Genomic DNA, 18,045 nt, shown 5'->3' with positions numbered 1-18,045 from the left:
ATGACGTGACTTTTAAAAGATGAGTAAAGATTTTGAAAGGTAGATTATAGAACAAAAAAAGACATTCCATGTAGGAAAGGGGAAGAATGGGAGGCAAACAGGAGTCATTGGCTATGGCAATTCTGAAATCCAACTGGGCAAATATTTTGAGGGCTTCCTAGTCTGTTCGGGAATTATTCATTATTTTCTGATTCAGGTCCCTGGAAGTAGCTCCCTTGTCTGTTGTTCTCCTTATCCCTTGGTTCTGCCCTCTAAGAGGTTCTACCCGTTTTAGTGTCCCTGCTGATGTGGGGCTTGCGGCATAAACTTCTTTGGGGATTGAGCAGCCTTCTCAACTCTTAGGCGTGTTAAGAGCCTGGGCATTCTCTATCATAGATGATTGAAAGCCCAAGAGCCATTTAATGTCTTCAACAGTTATTGTTTTCTGTTAGTCTAGGCTCATAATTCCCCTGGCAGTAAAACACTCTAAAAACCTCATCATAGGCCGGGCACGGTGGCTCACACCTGTAATCCCAGCACTTTGGGAGACCTCAGGCGGATCACCTGAGGTCAGGAGTTTGAGAGCAACCTGGCCAACATGGTGAAAACCCATCTCTACTAAAAATACAAAAATTAGCCAGGCATGGTGGCGGGCACCTGTAATCCCAGCTACTCAGGAGGATGAGGCAGGAGAACTGCTTGAGCCCAGGAGGCAGAGGCTGCAGTGAACTGAGAGCTTGCCACTGTACTACAGCCTAGGCCACAGAGCAAGACTCCATCTCAAATCAAACAAACAAACAAACACACCTCATTATGTGTCTATCTATTTAAATGCAGGCAGCATCACTGGCTGAAAGCTATACCCACAATTATTTTTGAGAACTACAGTAATTCTACCCTATTCACAGGGGATATGTGCCAAGATCTTCAGTGGATGCCTGAACTATGGATGGTTCTGAACCCAACATACTATATACTGTTGTTTCCCAACATACCTATGATGAAGTTTAATATACAAATTAGGCACAGCTAGAAACTAACAATAACTAATAATAAAATAGAAAAAGTATAACAATCTACTGTAATACAAGTTATGTGAATGTGGTCTCTCTCTCAAAAATCTTACTGTACTGTACTTACCCTTCTTCTTATGATCTGTTGAGCTAATAACTGAGAAGGCTACTAAGTGACTAAGGGTGGGTAGTATATATAGTGGATACACCAGACAAAAGTGATGATTCATGTCCCTGGCAGGACAGGGTGGGATGGAGTGGGGGTAAGAGATCTCATCATACTACTCAGAATAGTGTGCAATTTAAACCTCATGAATTGTTTAATTCTGGAATTTTCTATTTAATATTTTCAGACTGCCATTGACCACAGGCAACTGAAATCATAGAAAGCAAAGCCAAAGATAAGGGGAGTTCACATGCCCATGCCTTGCGCCCTCTCTCTCTCTCTCTCTCTCTCTGTCTCTCTCTATCCCTCTCCTTCTCCTCCCTCCACACAGGCTTTGGTGGAAAAGCTACGTCCTTAGAATTTTTTCCCTGAATGTTATCCAGCTAAAAGATTTTACTGCACACTATATTCTTAATTTGTTATTTTCCCTGAAGTACCTTGATCCATTCAAAGGTTTTAACAATGAATATTATGCCAATATTTTTAATATGATCCTTACCTCAAGGCTGAATTTTCGTGGGCTTTCAACTCTAAATTTTATCTTAGTCTTCAGTGTCAAGAAGCAATTACCTCTTCAAAAACCTAAGTCCTTGGATTTTTGTATACTATGTATTTTCTTTCACTCCTTAAAAACAGGGCAATTCTTTTCTGAACTCATGTCTTTCTTGAAATAGCTTGATAAACAGAATATCAACCAATGTAGGCTACCAATGTTGTTTTCCAATCTCTTCCCCTCTGTTGAAATTCATTAAGTACGTGATGTGCCTCCCAAGTTATCTCAGACTATAGTTTTACCAAATGTTTTTCCACTGCATAACATGAATCACTATCCTTCTAGTCACTAATATCAGTTTCCTTGCTACCTGCTTGCTAGGCCAGTGCCTTGGATCTTAGTGTTTCGTTATTGATTTTTTTCCCCAAGGAAACCCAAGCTTCTTTGTACTATAGGCCAGCTTATTCTGCAGTAATGAATAACACACAATTCTCACTGACTTACAACAAAAGTCCTCATTCATGCAAAATTTGCTGCAGATATGGAAAATATTGCAAAGCATATGTTATCCGTGTATTAGCACAGCACACCAGACTGGTTCAGACATAAGCATCTTCATATCAGTGCATGCTTTCTGAGTCACCTCAGTAAGGGAAGAGAGAAAATAAACAGAGAATCAAGCACTGGTTCTATTCAACATAGCAATGACCTACATCACTGCTACTCTCATTGGCCAATTCAAGTCTCATAAATACACCTGAAATAAGTGGTGTGCAGTAGTGCAATCTTCCCATGCACTCAGAAGGAGAAGAGTGCTAGAACCATTGGAAGGTAACATTTACATCTTCCCCTCTGCTGTTGGTAGGATCTTCCCTGTCGTGGGTGTTCTACAGTTTCATTGCAATATGTTTCAAGTTTCTTTTTATTTTTCAAGTGTATTTTGTTCAACATCTTATAGCTATGAATTCATGTCATTCATCACTTCTGACAGTTCTCAGCCATCATCTCTTCAAATGTTCTCAATTGTCTCATGATATTTTTAGTGTGTTTAAACCAAGACGCAAATAAATTCTATATATTGCAATTGGTTTATATGCTTTTTAAGGCTCTTTAAGGTTTCCCCTCCATCTCCCTTTTTTCCCTTTGTAATGTAAACCAAGTTGTTTCTTCTGTCGTCCTCGGAAACTGGATTTTGCTGAGTGGATCCTTGTGAAGTCATTTAAGGTGTTCCTCTATTTTCTTCATTTCCTGTCAATTGGAAATTAATCTGTAAATTCGTAGATGTAGAGACTTGTTTAGGTTCGGATTCTATTTGTTTATAAATTCTTTATAGATGATGTTGTGTTCTTCAATCAGGAGACATACAATGTCTGATCGTCTCTTTTTTGGTGATGTGAGCAGCCATAGATGATCATTGCCTAGATTCATTCATTCATTGAGGGCTAAAAAAATGGTGATATTTTAAATCTATCAGTCCCTCTTCAATTACTGTGAAAACTTTTTAAAAGAGAAACTTTCCCTCGTAAATTATTTGGTTACCAGAGATTCAGTTTATGTAGGAGAGAGAGGATGAATGCTTTATTAAGCTAATTAATAAAATTTACTTTTTATGTCTTCATTGAGACAGGGTCTCGCTCTGTCACCCAGGATGTAGTACAGTAGGACAATCGTGGCTCCCTCCCTGCAGCCTCAACCTCTTAGGCTCTAACGATCCTCCCACATCAGCCTCCCAAAGTGCTAAGATTACAGGTGTGAGCCACCATGCCTGGCCCTAGTTAATAAATTTCAAAAGTCACAGAGGCACTGCCTTGGCAGAATCTTTAATATAAAGCAACATTGTCAGTGGGCCATACCACAAATGGGAACCACTGGAACAAATGAGGAGCCCTAGATACAAACAACTGCTTCCTCCAGCATCAGGCCTTAGCCCTTAGGCTGGGGCAAGACCGAGGCTGTGGTGTTCCTGTTTACAAGCAAGAAGCAGATCTTTATTTTCTCCATGAGTGTGGAGCTTGGCTTCAGCAGGTCTTACATCTCTGACATAGCTGGAAACCAAGGGTACATCAATTTCCAAAAAAGCTTAGGAATATCCTCCCAGCCCGGTGAGCAAATAAAGCACTGTTTTTGGAATACTGGTTATAATATAGAGTCAGCTGCTGTAAAAAACAAAACAAAAATAAACAAAAAACACCCCAGACTGGATGCCCACACCTATGATCACAGCACTTTGGGAAGCCAAGGCAGGAGGATCGCTTAAGCCCAAGAGTTCATGGCTGCAGTGAGCCATGATCATGCCACTGCACTCCAGCCTGGGTGACAGAGCAAGATCTTGTCAAAAAAAAAAAAGAAAAGAAAAAAGAAAAAGACAATAGATACTGGCAACAATTAGCACTCTCTGTTACAATTGCAGAGCTGTCTCTAAGGGGTCCCCCTCTCCAACCTGGGCATAACTCCAAGGCCCATGGATGAGAGTTCTTCCCAGAGAACAGGCATTCTTATTCTAGGAAGCCCTACATCAAACATGAAGCTCCACCTACAGCCTGTGGTAAATATAGTTTTTACTGCAAATTTTTGAAATTATTTTTATAATTTGGCTTTTTAATTATTTGGCTAGGAGTAACTCATTTAATTTATACTGGGCTCAGGTTTCTTGGCAATTATCTTGTATATATAGAATTTCTTATGAAGTGAGAAACTCTTACAAATTGTTTTCAGGTATAATATAATTTTTATGAAGCTTTATAAAATTGTTATAAAATTAACAATTATAGCTTTAACATGATATATAGACATTTAATTAGACATTTATCTATAATTTGCCATCTTTTATTTTATATTGTTTCAGGACTTTTTTTTTTCTTGAGATGGAGTTTTGCTCTTGTTCCCCAGGCTGCAGTGCAGTGGTGCAATCTCGGCTCACAGCAACCTCCGCCTCCCAGGTTCAAGCAATTCTCCTGCCTTAGCCTCCCGAGCAGCTGGGATTATAGGCATGCACCACCAGGCCCAGCTAATTTTGTATTTTTAGTAGAGACAGGGTTTCTCCATGTTGGTCAGGCTGGTCTTGAACTCCTGACCTCAGGTGTTCCACCTGCCTCGGCCCCTCAAAGTGCTGGGATTACAGGCATGAGCCACTGCACCCGGCCAGGACTTTTTTTTTCTTTTCTTTTCTCTCTTTTTTTTTTTTTTTTTTTTTTTTTGAGACAGGGTCTCACTCTGTTACCCAGGCTGGAGTGCAGTGGCACGATCATGGCTCACTTCAGCCTCAACCCCAAGGCTCAAAGTGATCCTCCCACTTCAACCTCCTGAATAGCTGGGACTACAGGTGTGTGCCACCACATCTGGCTAATTTTTTTTAAGAGACAGGGTCTTGCTATGTTGCCCAGGGTGGTCTCAAACTCCTAGGCTCAAGCGATCTTCCCACCTTGGCCTCCCAAAGTGCTAGGGTTATAGATGTGAGCCACAGTGCCTGGCCAGGACTTATTTTTATAGGCCTTTGAAAAGCTCCTAGATCCTGGATACTATGCCTCTACTCCCTAGTGGATAAAATAATCCATAGGCCAGGTGTGGAGGAAGAGGAGGTCAAATACTGCACTACCTATGAGAGCAAGACTTGCTCCAGGGAGCTGTCCTGACTAGCAGCTTGCCATGGAACCCAAGGTGTGGGGAGTAGAAGGGCTGTGTCCCTGGAACCTAGAGAAGGACTAGTACTAAAAAAATTAGTAAGGCAAGTCAATGTGGTGGTACATGCCTGTATCTCAGCTACTCAGGAGGCTGAGGCGGGAAGATCACAGAGTAAGCAGAGAAACGGTTCATGTACTTGGGCCAGTCTGGAGAGGGGTGAGAGGTCAGAGAAAATTTTCCAGGTCTCATCTTAACCATGAAAACTGATGATTATCCTTCCTTGAAACACAAACTTCCTTGGCTTCTCGGATACCACATCCCTCTAGTTTTCTTCCCATGTCCTGGCTGCTGAGATGGAGGATATAAGAGGAAGAATCTGTTAAGGGGGTGGCTAGTGTGTCAGGTAACACTGAGACATCCAAGGGGAGCTGTCCAATAGACCACAGGATCGGTGAGTCTGGAGCTCAGAAGAGTGGGTCCATGACTTTTATCACCAAACATCAGTTAGAGTGTTGAGTTGCAAGTACCAGAAACCATTTCTGGCTGATGTACGCAGAAAAAATGAATTTATTATAAGGCTTTTTAGGTGGTTTCACAGAATTGTAAGGAAGGCTAGAGAATTATACTCAGAGCTGTGCAGCCAGGAACAATTCCTGAAATCATGTGCAAAATTGGTCTGCTGAAGAAACTAGCAATGCCATCGAGCCCCACGTGCTTCACCTTGTACCGCTGCTGCTGCTACTGCCGCCATGGAAACCCCACCTGCCCACAGCCAACACTGTCACCAGAAAGGAAGCTCTGGGCTTTTTTTTTTTTTTTTTTTTTTTTTTTTTTTTAAATCGCTACCACTAGGTCTGTAACCTGACTTCAACGGATGCTGGGAAATCAAGATTCTAGTATATTTAGCTTCTGCAGGGAAGAATGAGCTGTGTCTCCCAAGACTCCTGAGGCAGGAAATTCACCAAAGACAGGAAAGGGGTTCAGACTTTATGCAGCCTAATTGAATGACAAATATTCATAACAATGCCCTTGACCCCCCAAAAATGGCTAGAAACCACTAGCGTGGAGAAAGCAGAGAGGACAGCTAAGGATATGTAACTGGGGACCATCACTATATAAAGGACATTCTTGAAGTGTTTAGCGCTTGGAAGTGTTAGGCATTCACATGATGCCTTTTCCCTAACTCCACCTCAGAACTGTTGCCTGTGTTTTGAGAAACAGGTTGTGTTAACACAGTAAGAAGCAGAGACATGGTGGCACGTCCCTGTAGTCTCAGCTACTTAGGAGGCTGAGGTGGGAGGAAAACTTGAGCCCAGGAGTTTGAGACCAGTCTGGGCAACACAGCAAGACCTTGTCTCTAAAGAAAACTAAAAATAATAAAAATAAGAAGCAGGCTGGGCGCGGTGGCTCACGCCTGTAATTCCAGCACTTTAGGAGGCTGAGGTGGGCGGATCAGGAGGTCAAGAGATCGAGACCATCCTGGCCAACATGGTGAAACCCCGCCTCTACTAAAAATACAAAAAAATTAGCTGGCCGTGGTGGTGTGCACCTGTAGTCCCAGCTACTTGGGAGGCTGAGGCAGGAGGATCGCTTGAACCTGGGAGGCGGAGGTTGCAGTGAGCCGAGATCGCGCCACTGCACTCCAGCCTGGCGACAGGGTGAGACTCCATCTCAAAAAGCAAAACAAAAATAATAATAATAAGAAAAAGCAGAGAGGTGAGTTCTTCCCTAGAGAGAAAGGCCTCCCAGGCTATTCTTCCCCACCTTGAGTTCTTACGATGTAGAGATCTAGGGGCAAGAAGGCCATGCGACAGGTTCAACTATCTTCGCTGAAAAACACTCCAGGACACAATTCTTGGTAAAGAAAAGTGCTATTTTTTATTTGTTCTTTCTTGAATGTATAGGTCCTTTTAAGATCAGTGATACTTTCCTTTAAAATATCCTCCCTCATGCCCCTACCGCTTTGGATCCAATAGCCACTCCTAACAAGGGTCTAGGAGGAACTCATCCTAAATAGCCAAGAAAGGGGGTACAGCTTGAGGAATGGGCATATGGCTCAGGAAGCAGCACCAGCTGATAAGAACTTTCCTCAAAGCAGCTCTGTTTGGCTTGTGAGTCCCCTTTCCCTGCCCTGGTCTGGACTCTCCCAGCTGTGTCCTACCCCTGGAATTCCCCTGTTCCTTATGTGGCCTGATCTTTAGAGTCAAAGTCATAATTAACATCTTTACAGCTGGAGAGCTGAGAGATCACTGTTCTCAGCCATTCTTCCACTACAACTTTATAGATGAGGAAACTGTATCCAAGGTCACACAGTTCATAATGGAAAGAGCCAAAAATTTTGGTGTTCAGACTCTCAAATCAGGTATCTTTCTAGTATGTACCTCCTTACCTCCAAGAAAGCAACCAATAGCTGCCTCCAACTCCAGAAACAACTGGAGCAAGCAGCTGGTGGTGATCAGCACAGGTGGAAAAGGCCCTGATATAGGGAGTCATGCTGACTCCATCTGAGCCCCAGCAAGGGAGGAGCCACCACACTCCCTAGTCTCCCTCCATCCCAATGGTAGCAGCAGACACCCACCCTGCCAGGTTCTCCCCCTGGTTAGCAGCACTGACGTGCATGGAAACATGTCTTACCACAATCCCAGACTCCTTCTCAATTGCAGCAGGCTCTAACTGGTGCAGGATCATGGCGAGGAGCTGCCCACCAGTATGGTAATCCAGTTTAGCCAGACTGCAGCCTGGATGCTATAAAACCTAATCCACACCCTCGGGCTGACTTAGATGGGGTCTCTTAGCAAACATGGCTAAAATATCTGTGTTGTCTGGGAGAGACACAGGGAAGGACTCACAGATGCTGTCCTCCCAGCAGGAGCTCATAAACATGCTTGGCATGAGGAGAACTGAGTTCAGGAAAAGGAAGGGACGCAGGAAATAGACAGACAGAGGAAGCAGGAGCAGCTGTAATTCTTCCTGCCTACCCAACTCCTGAAAAGAAGAGACCACAAACAGCCACAGACATTTCCCCCTGTCTAGGTTTCAAGGATGGCTCAGCCTGTGTGGGCTGAGAGGTAAGAGGAGAGAATCCAGAGACTTGTTTTTTTGGATTCTCTGAGAATCCAGAGACTTGTGGTGTCATAAAAGCTAAGGGAGGAGGTTGTTTCACCGAGGGTTGGTGGGTGGGGTGAAATGCTGCAGAGAGGTCAAGACAGCTGAGCACTGAAAGGTGTTCATTCTATTTGGCAACTGGGCAGTCACTGGTGACTTTTATGAAAAAGTGTAGAGGGCTGAAGAAAAGCTGAGGAAGAATCAGTTTAAAAAGCTTCTTTTTTAAAGTAACTTGGCTAACAAGGAAAATGTGTAAGGGGTAACAGACTCTGAGAAATGCTGTTTTAATCTTGGGGAGAACTTGTTTGCAGGCTGTGTGGAGGTAACCAGTGGAGACAGAGGCTGGAGACTCCAGGGAGTGGGAGCAGTGAACTAAGCGAGGGAGCAGTCTTGGAGGACATACAACAGTATTCAAGACAGACAGAACTAAATAGGAGCAAGAACGGAGGGGATGGGGAGAGTTACAGACACAGATGAATGAGAGGGGAGAGAGGAGCAGCGGGCAAGGAAGGTCTTGCTTTAGGGGCTCTCTTCTGTGAAGTAGACAGTGAGCTCAGTCATTTGCGGAGGGCAAAGATGGAGGCATGGCTGGGGGAAAAAAAGGGTCACAACAAGTTGAACTTCCAGTCAATACTGAGAGCTCAACTAAGGCTGCCAACTGTGAATCTGTCATGCTTAGCAGCCCAGGAGGTGGAAGCAGCAAATAGGATGATGACGAAAATGGAGAATGGCTTATAGTTTTAGCAAAAATTGAAGGGGATAGGACTGGCGCAGTGGCTTATGCCTGTAATCCCAGCACTTTGGGAGGCCAAGGGAGGCAGATCATGTGAGCCCAGGAGTGTTGATACCAGCTTGAGCAATATGGCGAAACTCCATCTCTAACTAAAGTAGAAAAATCAGCCAGGCATGATGGCATGCACCTGTAGTCCCAGCTACTCAGGAGGCTGAGATGGGAGGATCACCTGAGCCCAGGAGGCAGAGGTTGCAATGAGCCGAGATCATGCCACTGCAATCCAGCCTGGGTGACAGAGCGAGACTCTCTCTAAAAAAAAAAAAAAGAGAGAAGTTGAGGGGCATGAGAAAGTTCAGGATGCTGATAAAAACATCAGTGTGTGATAGGGTGTGATAGGCTCTGAGTTCATGCTGGGGAGAAGAAGAAGTCCAGGAGAAAGCTAAAAGACAAGAAGAGGAGAGAGAGGGCTGATGTCATGGAAATGGACTGAAGGAGCAGAGCAATGTTGGCAGTACTGAGGGAGGGAGAAGAAGCCCAGGAGGTGGCGATCCAGAAGGAGCAAAGGCTCAGTTCAGGAGTTCAGAAAGGAAGACTATAAGTGACTCCATGGAGTGAGACAGGGAGCAGAACAGAGCCCAGGAACAAACAAGGAGGCGCCTTGGTCTTAGGAGCCAGGCTGTTGCTAAAAATGGGTACAGGGAGGGAGCCAGAGCCCGCCGGGCTGGATGGCAAGGACTGCCATGGAACAGAGCCTATGGAGGGTCTGGTGGCTGCCACTCAGGTAGGGGTACTAGAGGCAGGCAAGGTGTATGGTTAGAAATTGCTAGAAGTCAGGCAGGGCTAACCTACCCATGTTCTGTGGAAGAGTGCTCTGCAAGTTCACCGTGAACCATTTTTTTTTTTTTTTTTTTTGAGACACAGTCTCGTTCTGTTGCCCAGGTTGGAGTACAATGGCACAATCTCAGCTCACTGCAACATTCACCTCCCAGATTCAAGCAATTCTCCTGCCTCAGCCTCCCAAGTAGCTGGGATTACAGGCACGTGCCATCACACCTGGCTGATATTTGTATTTTTAATAGAAACAAGGTTTCACTACGTTGGCCAGGCTGGTCTTGAACTCCTGTCCTTAGGTGATCCACCCACCTCAGCCTCCCAAAGTGCTGGGATTACAGGCAAGAGCCACCGCGCCTGGCCAAAAAATAAAATTTTAAAATCCTGAACCAATTTTTAACTAAAATCCCCTTTGCATCAACTGAAGCCACTTTACTGTCTTATTTCTCAGCACACCCAAGAAGCCAATTTTTCCTCTAGAACCGCATGCTGTCCCATAAGAATCTAGAACTCACCATATTTCCACTGCACGATGTTGTCAAGAACAAAAAGACTTGGCAGACTTCCAAACTGGGCCATTATGGGAATAAGTCAAAAGCAGGATCAGCCCAAATGTTAATGAAGAGCCCCTGCAGACAGTCACTTGGCTAGCAGGATTTTTTTTTTTTTCTTTTCTTTTCTAATTTCTAAGTCATGTTCTGGTTTTTCATGAAAAAACAAAACAAAACCGTGACTCAAAACTCTGGTGGCTAGGTCTAAGGGAAAAGCCAGGGAGAGGCAGGTGTCTCAAGGGAGCCTCTCAGCATGCAGGCTCTCTATGATGAGAAGGGAGCATGTGTCTCTCCAGCACATTACTAAGATGCCCCTGGCCCAGCAAGCTGATCCTTGAGCCCAAGAGGCCACATCCAAGCTGGAAGCCTCACTGATATAAGGAAAGCCAAGTTTTTAACAGGCATTTCTGCTTTAAATTTGTGGTCTCCAGTTGGTCCTGAGGAAGGATCAAGTCTGAGCCTGTCACAACACTCACCGGCTGCCCAACACCAAGTACAACAAAGCTCACAGGGATGGTGGGAATGTGGGCTGCACAAAGGAAAGACGACCTAGAGCAGGAATTAGTGACACGAGAACAGAGGGTACTTTGCCAAGCCAACTGAACATAGAAGAAGATTCGAAAATTTAAAGGGAATTGACCAGATCCCAAACCAGAAAGTCATGTGAGTCTCAAAGGGCAGAAGCCTAAGTCCAAAGACTGCCGGACTAGTAAAGCATTGAAGACTTAGTTACCCCAAACTAGAAAACGGGATCACGGAAGCCCATCTGCTTAGGAGAACGTGGCATGTGCTGCTGAAAGAGTGGTAAGCCAAGGGGCATGGTTTGCTTTACAGTGAAGATGATCTCTGAGGTTGGGTAGAGAAGGAAATGAGCAATACCATCAACTCACAAAGAGAGAAGAAATGTTTTCTAATTTTCAAAAAAATTGCTTATTAGTGAAGGCCCTGCAAACAAGAACATCCTTGAACTTCATCTCTTAGCAGAAACAAATCCATGACTTTAGACTCCCCTGAAATTAGCCATGCAATGACAGGACCAGGGAGAGCCATCTCAGTCCTGGCCACTGACATATCAGGTTCATAACTCCCCCAACAATATGAGCAATGGGTTCCCTCTCAACCAAGCTCTTGCTTGGGAGGTAGCCTGACCTCCAGTATCCTCACAAACACCCTGCGAGGACCATGCAGATCCATTCAGGATGCAGCCTTGAGTGCCTGTTCCCATGGCTTGCAGAATGCTTCTCTCTGCATTCCAGGAGAACTAAGGCTCTGAGGTTGCTTCATGGTCACCAAAGCACACTGGCTTTTTGCCTCTTGATTTTTCCCCCTGTCCACCTTAGACAAACTTCCCCCAGGAATGTCTAGATCTAGCCCCTGTTGGTCCCTGAGGCCTTCTTTAACCTCCAACAAAAAGGGCTGCCAGTAAAGTGTTGGCTTTTGGGGGGCTGTAGACAGCCTCGAGGTGGGGTAGTCAGAAGACTCACTTCTGATCTTTGGCTTATGAACTTGGAGAGGTTGAGAACTAGAATCTCTAAGCAGGAGGAGAGGCGCAGAGGAGTGAGCTGGTTGTGGGTTATTCTCTCCACCCATGGAACTCTGGACCTGAAGCAGACAGCAGCTGCCTCACAGTATTTACAAGCAGAACTCAAGATCCAGACCTCTGAATGAGGATGATAAAAGGTATGGCCACTGAGAAGCACCAACAGTCACTTCTAGGAAGGCGGGTTCTCACCCTAAAGAAGTGCAATTAGCCCAGAGTAAGTAGCACAGAGGGCGGGCTCTCAAGTGGACATCTTTCTAAGTCCGTAAGTGAAGTCTGAACCAGAAGTTGTAAGTGGTCTCTGCAGAGCCACCCAGCTCAATCAAGAATGTCATACCATCCACAGCATTTTCACAGCAGCCACCTAAGTCAACATCAGGAAAGTGAGTATGCAAAACAAATACCCTGAAAACCATTAGAACTCAAATAGGCACAAATTGAGACCTACGGCCTCTAGAAGCCTCCACTAGTGTGCACATGGCAGGTGCCTCTGTCCAGACAGGACAAGCAAAGGCAAACAGTGATAGTCTTTGGCTGTGCTGGGCCAGGGATCACAGTCCTACCATATGTCTAAACCTCTCTCCCTTCTTTTACCCACTTCTGAGCCCAGGAGGAGTTCAGATATATACATGGCTCCTGAGCCCTGGACACTAAAAGGTGAGACAGGTCTGCTTTCCTAGGCAGAAAAAAATTCACTAAGGAAAGTAGGTCCTCCCAAGCCTAACCAGGTGTGGTCCTGTCAAGTGCAGCCTATACATCTGATTACTCTGGTAATAATAAATACCCTCCTCTTTCCTGTTTATTACTGAAATCTTCTCTGTAGTAGATGCACTATGGCTCCCAAACAAATGCTGTAGATGCAAATGGCAAAGAAGAGCACTATACAGTTCAATGAGACTCATCTACCATCCACATTCTGAAGAGGATAAACTGCAAGATGGGGAGGAATGGTCAACAGGATGGGACAACAGCTGCCAGAGTGCCCAGTCTCCTTTTGGCTGTCACACCTGAGAGATGCTGTTGGCCAGGCGAAATGACATTCTCTTTGCTCTTTCATTCTCCTGAAAGAAAAATACATATTTGGAATTAAAGTAGCCAAATGTAGGATTTATTAACATGAAAAGGCTATGTCAAGATTGCAGTTCTGCAGAGTCAAAGTATTTTATTCTACCCCAGGAATGCAGCAGTAAAACTTACTGAAGCCACTAAACATTGTATGCTAAGTATGGTAAACAACTGGGGATGGCTGGTCAGACCCTGGCACACAGTAGGCAGGCAAAACATTTCAGTGGAATTAAACAGCACTGAATGGACGTTTCTGGTCTACACAGGTGGGACCAGCCCAAAGATCAGAAGAGCTCTCTCTGCTGCACGCAATACCTTTCCTTCCTTAGCTACACCAAGGGGCTAAGAAAGATCCCTTCCTCTCTCCCTCAAACCCAAATAGAAACCAGGCACTAAGACCAGGTAATTCCCTCCTTAGGGGCATCACAATCACAGTGTAGTGTAGCTAGCACCAAACTGGGAATCAGGACAACTGGTTTCTCAGCCCAGGTCTGCTGCTAAATGCTGGGTTACCCTGGGCAGGGACAGGTACCTTTCTGAATTTCAAGTCTTGTGAGTAACTGGCATTGATGAGCCCTGCACTGCCCTGCCTTCCTTAGGGGCTAAGGGGCTGGAAGTGGGGGTTCATTGTCATCATTATTTTTTGCGCCACCCGAACAGCTTCGCCTTAGGTTGCTGCTTGGGTGCCCCTCTGCTTGCCTGATCACCACCCACCTGCTGCCGGCTGGCAGTAACTCTTTACCATATGTCGTCGCCGCCTCTTGGGTTGGATGCCCTCCTGCACGTAGGGAGGCCACGGGAAGCCCTGGGGAGTGGAACATCCGCTCTCACTAGACACCTCCTCAGAGTCTGAGTCCTCCTGCCTTGGCTGAGCAAACCGTTTCTCCGGGTAGATCTCCTTCAACCAGCCCTCAAAGAACACTTCCAGGCAGCGGCCAGCCTCTGCAACCTCAGAGTCAGGCTGATGGGGGGAGGAGAGCAGTGATGGTCTGATGGTCTAGCCCTTTTCTACTAGTCCATCTCTTCCAGGTCCCCCAAGAGCTACACAGAGCACAAAGCCTGGAGGGGTCTCCTGAGGTGTCTGGAACTTGACATTTTTCTCCGAGGACTCAGGAAAACTAGTTTGGTAGCAGCTCTTAAGGCAGAACTGACCCCAATAGGTATCCACAGATGGCCAGTCACTAGTACCTCCCCTTTTTCCTGAGTCCATGCTAAGGCCTGAGTGTGGGAGAGAGCTTTTAAACACTCACCACAGCAGGCCCCCAGAATCTGCTCCCCAGTCCTCATGGCAGCCCAGACCAAACCTAACTCCCACCGCTACCCACCCATGACAGTCCGGGGGTTGCAGGGAAATATGAGATAGGGAAAACAGGCAAGACATACATAATTGAACTTAGCACAGTTCCAGAACATGAGGCGCACATCTGATACCACCTCCTCTGGGGTGGTATAGTGAGCCGGGTCCTTCTTTTGCAGCTTCCTCCGGATGATTGACAGGTCCATGGGCCTCTTGATAATCTGGTAATAATGCCGGGCCTTGAGGGAGGAGACATGAGGAGAAGGAAGCAAAGGGGGTGAGAGAAGAAATGGAGGTGTGGATAAGAAGGAAGAAGAAATGGAGAATGAGTTGGAATATAAGTGAAAGAAGAGGAGGAGGAATGATGAGCAGCAGGAAGAAAAGGATGGAGAAAGAAGACAAAGAGAAAGGGAAAAGGAGGAATGTGTCACCTGTCAAGTCAGATCTGATACAGTAGCAGTTGTGTTGGGGGAGGCTGGAATGGCCATGTAGGACCTCGTATAGTCCCCTGGACTATCCACAAGTTAATATTGTCACTACTTCCAGTGGCCATGCTCTGAGCCCAACCTGGGAACTATGATGCTCCTGCCCCAAGGCCTGGGCCCTCTGAGCAGAAAAGACAATAGCAGGCAGAAACAGCATGGCCTTCCTTACCAGGGGGCTGACAGGTTCATGGAAGGGCAGGCTGAGGTTATTGCAGCACAAGGACAATACCAGCTTCTCACACTTCTGCAAAATCAGAATTGGCAACAGAGTTACTTTGTTCTGGTCTCACCTCAGTATGAACTAAAGATGCTGACCCTCTCCGTCTCTACTAAAAATACAAAAATTAGCCGGGCGTGGTGGTGGGCGCCTGTAGTCCTTAGCTACATGGGAGGCTGAGGCAGGAGAATGGCGTGAACCTGGGAGGCGGAGCTTGCAGTGAGTGGAGATCGCGCCACTGCACTCCAGCCTAGGCGACAAAGCGAGACTCCGTCTCAAAAAAAAAAAAAAAAAGATGCTGACCCTGATAACTCCCTGGCTCTGTCCCACAGGGTGCCAGCTGCCATACTAAGGTGCAATTCAGGTTCCCAAGCCAGAGGAAAACTGCTGGGAGAAGGAAAATCATCCAAACACCCCTGGGCCAAGTTGTCAGGCATAGCACAAAGAAAGGTATCCAGAAAAGCCCCTCATCCCCTCTGAAAGCCCTCAGACCCTGTAGGCAGAAGGGGGCTGCTAAAGGCAGGGAACCTTGCTTCCAAAGACTCCTCCCTACCTTCTGGTCATACATGCTTAGGCCAGGAGATGCCCGCATTCCAGGCTGGTTATAGCGGGCATTCTCACAGTCGTACTCCATCTCGGGCTGGGTCAGGCTGCGGCACAAGGTACACACCCACTCTCCCCTGCAGGGGCAGGTGAGGCCATGTTAGGACTCAGCACATTGCCCAGAGCACCCTTCCCTCTCCCTCTGCCCTATGGCAGGCATGGGAAGCTGAGTCCCTGGCCTTTCCATGTAAGAAATGGCTTCCTAGCCACAGGCTTGGAAGAAATTCAGTAACTCAGAGTTTAGTGAATCTAGAAAAACAGGGGTTAGGGGAGACTGGGATTAGTAGTATAGGCACAAATCCACATGCAAGAAGAAGGTGAGAAAAGAGGTGGAAAGGAAGTCAACTAAATGTCAAACATCCACCTATCTGTGTGCAGAAGATACCCAGGCCCATTAACTCACAGACCCGCAAAAAGCAGGTCCAGAAGAGGGGACTAAGCCCATCCTGGGAACTCTGTGGGCCTGGCCTGGAATAATCATCCCTGGAAGGTAACCCTACTAGCCAGGTGATGGTCCTGGACTGGCATGACTCACCCTGGGAAGCTGAGCAAGGCTGGTACATGGCAGGATAGGTGGAACACTTTGGGGCAATGGTCACAGCACAGCAACTCTCCGCCATTGAGGCAAACAGCACAGAAGTCCTCATTCTCTATTGGAGCTGGGGGGCCCTTCTTGGCTCCTGGGGTTCGAGGAATGAGTCTGTGTTCTTCAGGAGATGTGCCCTCCACTTCTGATGGCCGCTGCCCAGCCAGAGAAGTGACAGTGACCTTTCTTCCCCCCAGACCTGGAGCCTGGGTGGCCTCAGACAGTCTGTCCTGGCTGACCTTGGGGAAGAAGTAAGTCTGGGCAGCCAGAGCACAGAACCAACAAGCTCTCGAGGGAGGGGAGGGAGGGACTGGCAGGCCCTGCGTGCCTACATGAGAGCCACTTATTCCAGGACCCCAAGCAAGCAAGCCCCATGAATGCTGGGACACCTCACTCCTAATATGCATCTCACAGGCCCCTTGCAGCAGGGGACAACGTCTGGTGGAGCTGCAGCTCCATCAGAGACTCAGGAAAGGTCCCAGAGTCAGAATTCTGGCAGTAACAGAAAGAATAAGCTCTTAGGCTGGGCCAGGGTTTAAGGCCAAGGCAGAGCAAAGTGGTACCTTAATGGACATGCTGGAGGACTCAGTACCACACTCGATGATCAGCAGGAAGCTTCCATCCTGATCATTCTTCTGTGGCTTCAGCTTGAACACAGGCATCTCTCCTGAGGAGGCAGCACAGATCTTGAGTCGCTCCAGTCGCACATAGGGAATCTTATGCTCGCTGTTGAAGGCTCTGCAGCAAGATAGACACCCCGGGGTCTTGGTGGGATCCTCCTCTGTTCCCAACCTTTAAGTCAGAAACATCCATGATCCCTGTGATGATTAATACTGAGTGTCAACTTGATTGGATTGAAGGATACAAAGTATTGGTCCTGGGTGTATCTGTGAGGGCATTGCCAAAGGAGATTAACATTTGAGTCAGTGGGCTGGGGAAAGCAGACCCACCCTTAATTGGGTGGGCACCATCTAATCAGCTGCCAGCAAATATAGAGCAGGCAGAAAAACATGAAAAGGAGAGACTGGCCTAGCCTCCCGGCTATATCTTTCTCCTGTGCTAGACACTCCTGCCTTGAACTCAGACTCCAAGGTCTTCAGTTTTGAGACTCAGACTGGGTCTCCTTGCTCCTCAAGCTTGCAGACAGCCTATTGTGGGACCCTGTGATCATGTAAATTAATACTTAATAAAGTTTTATATATATATCCTACTAGTTCTATGCCTCAAGAGAACCCTGACTAATACAATCCCCAGCTGAATTGCTACTCCAGATCCTCTCAGAACTGGACTCTGAATGTGGACTCTGCAGGTCCACATTCTGCCCTTTCCTGGCCCAGCTCTGCATGGCCAGGCCCTGTCAGCCACTGGGAAGCCCTTTGGTGTAGTCCTGGTCAAAGACAGGAGCTCCCTGAAGTGCAAGGACTGCACCCAGAGCACATGCCTCATGGTGCAGGAACCAGGACATCCTCCCACAACCATCCCAGACATCCACTTGAAGGTTGAGGGGTTGAAGAAGACAGTTGCAGGCAAATTTCTTTCACTTGCAGTTAATTCATCAAGGATGCTTCCTCCCTGTGCCAACATCTCAGGATGTGAAATCATGGATGGGAGGGAGATTAGTCAGGAGGCTGTTACCTGATGCTCTTGTTCTCCTTTGCATCCAGCTCTAGGGCTCCTTGTTCAAAATTCTCACACTCTAAGGCAAAAGACAGATAAATACCTGTGACACACATTTGTGGCAACAAACCCTGTCATGCATA

At 46.6% G+C, this 18,045-nt stretch overlaps 2 protein-coding genes across 10 annotated transcripts in view; one reads left to right on the top strand and one right to left on the bottom strand.

The window, feature by feature from the left end:
* Positions 1–18,045, top strand: part of RPL27A (ribosomal protein L27a) — a 1,008,958-nt gene that overhangs the window by 927,384 nt on the left and 63,529 nt on the right. The window lies entirely within an intron of this gene.
* TRIM66 (tripartite motif containing 66) overlaps positions 7,128–18,045 on the bottom strand; it is a 47,182-nt gene continuing 36,264 nt past the window's right edge. For 2 of the 4 annotated variants that reach the window (XM_050756080.1, XM_050756078.1), the window contains exons 13-20: positions 17,921–17,981; positions 16,849–17,023; positions 16,235–16,524; positions 15,650–15,776; positions 15,049–15,123; positions 14,481–14,633; positions 13,840–14,058; positions 7,128–13,093 (exon numbers count right to left, since the gene is read on the bottom strand). In XM_050756080.1, the coding sequence (XP_050612037.1) occupies positions 13,034–13,093; positions 13,840–14,058; positions 14,481–14,633; positions 15,049–15,123; positions 15,650–15,776; positions 16,235–16,524; positions 16,849–17,023; positions 17,921–17,981 (1,160 nt within the window). In that variant the 3' untranslated portion in view covers positions 7,128–13,033. The remainder of the gene's footprint in view (positions 13,094–13,839; positions 14,059–14,480; positions 14,634–15,048; positions 15,124–15,649; positions 15,777–16,234; positions 16,525–16,848; positions 17,024–17,920; positions 17,982–18,045) is intronic. The other 2 variants (XM_050756081.1, XM_050756079.1) reach the window with 1 other exon arrangement.

The sequence above is a fragment of the Macaca thibetana genome, chromosome 14 (genome assembly GCF_024542745.1).
Source record: "Macaca thibetana thibetana isolate TM-01 chromosome 14, ASM2454274v1, whole genome shotgun sequence".
In the NCBI taxonomy this organism is placed as follows: Eukaryota; Metazoa; Chordata; class Mammalia; order Primates; family Cercopithecidae; genus Macaca; species Macaca thibetana.
Note: the sequence above shows the minus strand (reverse complement) of the source record. Positions and strands in the feature narration are given on the sequence as shown.